The following is a 5,922-nucleotide window of genomic DNA, read 5'->3' as shown; positions in this document are numbered from 1 at the left end:
CCGACCGCCGCTAGGCCGCGCATGGTGGCGGCCAAAAACTCGGAAGCAAAATTCAGTCTCGTAGGGTATAAAAGGAGGCCCGCGAGACTGAATTTTGTTTCCGAGTTTTTGGCCGTCACCAGAAGCTGGCGCTCACGCGCCCGCGCGCGTGTCGCATAGTGCCGGTTGCCAATTTGTGCCGGCTAAAATCAAGAGGGAACCACTAAAAAATAGAATGATTGAATCCGAGCAAATACAGATTATTCTTGTCATGTCTGACCTCGTCCGCCAGGATCAGATTAGATCTACTCATGTCTGAGTGGATCTGATCAGATATAGATTATTCTTATCCTATCTGACCTCGTCCGCTAGGACCGGATCAGATCTACTCATGTCTGATTAAATCTGATCAGATAGGGCCAATATTTTGATCAAATCAGATCTGAGCGAATTGGATCTGATTTGATCTGATCAGGTCTGTTCAGATCTTTTCCATTTTTTCCCGGGGGGTGAAAACTACGAACGTGTGTGGAAGATATTAAGTGAACATTTCGAGAATAATCGAGAATTGATACGCTCAAATTTCGCAACGTTTACCGCCGTTGCAAAAATGAGAGGAGATACCGCCGATGAGCTAAGCCGAATTCACAACGCCGCGATGACCGCCGTGAACGCGCAAGAGAGCATCGGAAGGCCATTGGAGAGCCACGGAATGGACCTCTTCGACCATCTCGTCGTCGAGCTATTCGACTCGCGAACCCGCCTCGAATGGGAGTCATCCATCTCCGACCCGCTCGATCCACCCAGTCACAGCACGTTAATGGACTTCATGTCCAAACGGATACTCACACTTAACGCCGCTAAACCAAAGATAACTACTAAAGGCAGCGCTGATCCACCGCGTTCCGCGAAAAGCCACTTCGCCAAATCCGAGGCGTCACGGTGCGCTCTGTGCAAGGGCGCTCACTCGATCGGTAAGTGCGTAGAGTTCAAGGCCAAGGCAGCCGTCGATCGAAAATCGTTCGTGGAGTCCAATCGTCTGTGCTACAACTGTCTCGGGCATCACTTGGTAGCAAAGTGCACGTCCGTACGAAGGTGCCTCTCGTGCAACGTGAATCACCATTCCCTGCTTCACGACGCGGAGACCCCTGCGAAACCGCTCGAAGCAAGCTCACTTTCCGTCGTACGATCAGCAGCTGATAGCAAGGCGGTCCTTCTCGCGACCGCTCGCGTCTCTATCGCCGACCGTTACGGGGCTCCACACGCTGTGAGAGCCCTCGTCGATCAGGGCTCAGAGGTGTCGTTAGTCTCGGAGTCTTTGGCGCAACGACTCCGCCTACCGCGATCCCAATCCACCACGTCAATCCTTGGCATTGGTGACACACGATCGGGATCAACTCGCGGCAAGGTCACTCTGCGCCTCACCTCCACAACGACCGACACCACCATCACAGTTCTGGCCTTCGTGCTGCCTCGATTGTCCGCGTATCGCGGCACCACCGCGAAGTCAGGAGCCACGTGGTCTCATGTTATGGGACTTCCGTTGGCCGATCCTCAGTTCTTGAGCAACGACCCAATTGAGCTACTCCTAGGAGCAGAAGTTTGTTCGCAAATCCTTGAGGAAGGTCTGCGAAGAGGCGACGCTCACGCCCCCATTGCCCAGAAGACGTCTCTGGGATGGATCTTGTCTGGAGGCACCAGCTCAGCGTCGTTTCATGGCCACCTCAAGTCGCTTCAGTGCACGGCTGATCACGAGTTGGTTCAGTTGGTGCGACGTTTCTGGGAGCTGGACGCAGAGCCTGCCACCCCCTCCCCTCTCACTCCAGAAGAAAGCCAGTGCGAGGACGTGTTTGTGCGGACCCACAAGCGTGCCTCCTCGGGGAGATACACGGTACGACTTCCATTCGCGACCACACCGTCGGCGTTAGTCGAAACTCGGAGACCAGCCGAGAAACTCTTAGTGGCGATGGAGAGAAAGTGCAACAATGATGCGGCATTCGGTCAGTTGTATCGCGCCTTCATGAGAGAGTATGAGGACCTGGAACACATGGAGGAAGTAGCAGAAGTACGCAAAGGCGAAGCCAAGTGCTACTTACCACATCATGGAGTATTGAAGGAAGCCAGCGAGTCCACCAAGCTGCGAGTCGTGTTCAATGGCTCACAACGCACCAGCTCTGGTGAGTCTCTAAATTCTCACTTGCTAGTGGGCGCCAACCTCCTTCCAGCTCTGTCCGACGTGCTTATTCGCTGGCGCTGCCACCGATACGTCTTCGTCACCGACATCGCGAAGATGTATCGTCAAATCCTCGTGCATCCTGACGATTGCGATTTCCAGAGAGTGCTCTGGCGTCACGAACGTACCGGGCGACATACGCGAATACCGCCTAAGGACAGTGACGTACGGCCTCGCGTGTGCTCCATACCTCGCAATCCGCACCTTGCGACAACTCGCCGACGACGAGGAAGCCCGATTTCCTCGGGGCGCCGAAGTGCTCCGCCACGACTGTTACGTGGACGACATCATGTCCGGAGCGCAAACCCTCGCTGAAGCGAGAACAATCCAAACCGAACTCAACGAGCTGTGCATGGCGGGCGGGTTCCCGTTGCGTAAATGGGCCTCAAATCACAATGAAATCTTGAGCGGGATCCCCCGCGAACACCGTAGTCACAACACACCGCTAGCATGGAACGACAGTCAGTCTACACTCGGTTTGCGATGGAATCCTGTCGGCGACTACCTCGCTGTCGCAATAAACGCTCGCACTCTCCGCGAGTTCACAAAGAGACGAGTCCTGTCCGAGACGGCCCGTCTATTCGATCCGCTGGGCTGGCTGGCCCCGGTCGTAGTCCAAGCAAAGGTCCTCATGCCTCAGAGCGAGCATACGCCGCGGTGGTGTACCTCCGCACCACGCACCAGTTCACCTACTCGCGGCAAAGAGCAAAGTAGCCCCCATTAAGCAAGTGTCTTTGCCACGGTTGGAACTGTGCGCGGCCACCCTGTTGACCAACCTCACCAAGCACTTGGCACTCGCGTTAAATCTGTTTTCAGCTCCAACGATCTTGTGGTCCGATTCAAAGGTCACCCTTCACTGGATCAAGGGACACGTCAGCCGCTGGAAGACATTTGTCGCCAATCGCGTGTCGCACATCCAGCAGCAGCTTCCAGATGCTCATTGGAGACACGTCCCGGGTCGAGACAATCCGGCCGACTGTGCCTCCCGAGGGGTCTTCCCAAGCGAGCTCAAAGGGCATTCACTCTGGTGGTCGGGTCCTGCGTGGCTCCGAGGCAGTGAGCTCGACTGGCCAAGGGACGCCTCCGAGATCGTTGAGCATGACATACCGGAAAAGAGGGTGACGGTTCACACCGCATGCGAAAGAGATGCAGAGGAATCCGACATACTTCTGCGATTCTCAGATCTACACAAGCTCCTTCGCGTCACGGCATGGTGCCTCAGATGGCGATCGAGACTGAGTCGCACTGAAGAACCATCCGACTCACTTCTTCCAAGCGAGGTAGATGCAGCACTTCACCGATGGCTCACTCATGTGCAGGGAGCACATTATGGCAAAGAAGTCCTGACACTGAGAGCCGGCCGTACCGTACCGCGACGAAGCACGTTGGCGGCACTCTGCCCGTTTCTTGATCCCGACGGCGCAATTCGAGTCGGGGGCCGACTCAAGCATGCTGTTCTCTCACAAGACGAGCGGCATCCTCTTATTCTCCCAGCTACATCATGGTTAACGCGACTGGTGGTGGAATCCTGCCACCGTCGAACGCTACATGGTGGAGTGCAGCTCACCCTGGGCATGCTTCGCCTGCGCTTTTGGGTGCCCCGAGGACGGTCCGTCGTCAAGCAGGCGCTGCATCGGTGTGTGACATGCGTGCGATGGCGAGCTGCTACGCCTCAACCTATAATGGGTGACTTGCCTCGAGAACTAGTGACGCCGTCTCGGCCGTTCCTGCGAACCGGAGTCGACTATGCCGGACCGATCTTCACCCGGACTAGCAAGGGACGCGGACAGAAAGCGCACAAGGCCTTCATCGCGGTCTTCGTCTGTCTCTCCACCAAAGCGGTGCACCTTGAGTTGGTGTCGGATTACACGTCGGAGGCGTTCCTAGCAGCGTTCCGACGGTTCGTTTCACGACGAGGTCTGAGCACCGACATGTACTCCGACTGTGGCACCAACTTCATCGGGGCCGACAAAGAGCTCCGACGCTTGTTCCGAGGCGCGAGTTCCGAGGGACGCAACATCGTCAACAGTACGGCATCCGAAGGAGTCACTTGGCACTTCAACCCTCCCGCTGCTCCTCACTTCGGGGGTCTCTGGGAGGCAGCGGTGAAGTCTGCTAAACACCATCTCCGACGAGTTATCGGAGAAACCACTTTAACCTTTGAGGAAATGAGTACTCTTCTTTCGCAAATCGAAGCGTGTCTTAACTCACGTCCGTTGCAGGCTCTCTCTGACGATCCAGACGACGTATCAGCTCTGTCTCCGGGGCACTTTCTCATCGGGGCCCCACTCCTGGCCGTTCCTGAACCAACGCTGGTGGAGGCCCGGGAAAGCACCCTGTCCCGGTGGCAGCACGTCCAACAGATGCGGGATCATTTTTTGCGACGGTGGTCCTGTGAGTATCTGCACAGCCTGACATCACGTCCAAAGTGGCAGGTACAAGATGCGGCCCCGCACGTTGGAGACCTGTGTCTGCTGCGCCACGACGTCACCAACCCGGTGGCCCCTCGCACGGATTACACGACTACACCCGGGGGACGATGGCGTAACTCGCGTTGTCACCATCCGTACTGCTGCTTCCGAATTCACTCGGCCGCTGGTCAAGCTTGTGATGTTGCCTCGGGTGACGAACTCCACAGCACAGCCACAGCCACAAGACGCGTAATCACTGCACTCACTTCAATCACTGCACTCACTTCACTCACTGTCATTCTGCTCACTGATCACCGTAGCTCACTTGTCACTCCACTTCGCGCGATTGCAGGTTACATGGCCCGGTGTGCCAGCAGAAGAGAGTACGAACGGTACCGTCCAAAATTCTGCGATCGCGCGAAGCACACGTGCGTCGCGAGTCACACCGCGCAAGCGCGCCCCGCGACACGCCGACAGTCGAGCCATTGTCGCGGAACCAGCAACTAGATCGGTAACGAGTCGCGACATCTGCACAGCGCCCTAGTGGTAATTTCGTCCTGCAATGACGAGGCGGGCGGAATGTTCGGGGTGACGCATTAAAGCATATGCGCGTTAGAATGCGATTATTAACATTATGTTCAGTTCGGATTCTTTTCTGGATTTTGCTGATATGGGCTTCGCGTAATGGTCTAGAACACTCTTGCGGACGGGCGAGTGTTTGTATCGACAACCAACTCACCGTGACCCTACACAAAGGCCCATGTCAGCAAAATATAATTCTGTGTTTTTCTGTATATACGTTGCCGTTCGTGATCCGCCGTTCCGTCCGCCGATCTCCAATGAGCCACGCGAACGCGCGCTCCGCGCATGTCCAATGCGCGAGGTGTCTTCCCGGGCCCTGTGACTACCAATCACGCCAGGAGCCCGGGGGTCACCTCAAAATGTTCGAATTGGCGATAAATCATTGGTGATCGTCGGAGGAACAAAGGATCCTGCTTCATCATAAAAGCAGCAACCGACGGAACCGCGAAGCCTTTTCTCCTCTGTTTTTCGTTGCGACAACACGTCCATTTTTCTCGTGCGAATTACGAGCCGATTTCTCGTTCTCGGTGAACTAAAGGCAACAGTCTCGCGAAATTCTTATCTGTAATTTATTGTGGTTGTAAAGTAGTGCCAAATATACATTGTCACAAAAATTCGTGGATCTCGTCCCTAAAATACTTCTCGTCCAGCGAATACCCTCGAGGCTTCCCGAACATTTGCCGAGTGGCATTTTTCGAAAAATCAATATGGCGGCTA

At 55.4% G+C, this 5,922-nt stretch overlaps 1 protein-coding gene across 1 annotated transcript; it reads left to right on the top strand.

The window, feature by feature from the left end:
• Positions 1 to 520: 520 nt before the first annotated feature.
• On the top strand, positions 521 to 4,872 carry LOC105571185 (the record flags this gene model as incomplete). The annotated part of the gene is made up of 3 exons (XM_012028658.1): positions 521 to 2,271; positions 2,315 to 2,922; positions 3,029 to 4,872. Coding segments are annotated over exons 1-3 (4,134 nt in total), but the record flags the coding sequence as incomplete, so codon positions are not given.
• Positions 4,873 to 5,922: the final 1,050 nt, after the last annotated feature.

The sequence above is a fragment of the Vollenhovia emeryi genome, unplaced genomic scaffold (genome assembly GCF_000949405.1).
Source record: "Vollenhovia emeryi isolate VEMERY1.0 unplaced genomic scaffold, V.emery_V1.0 DF941063.1, whole genome shotgun sequence".
Lineage (NCBI taxonomy): Eukaryota > Metazoa > Arthropoda > Insecta > Hymenoptera > Formicidae > Vollenhovia > Vollenhovia emeryi.
This window is presented reverse-complemented; position numbering and strand designations above follow the sequence as displayed.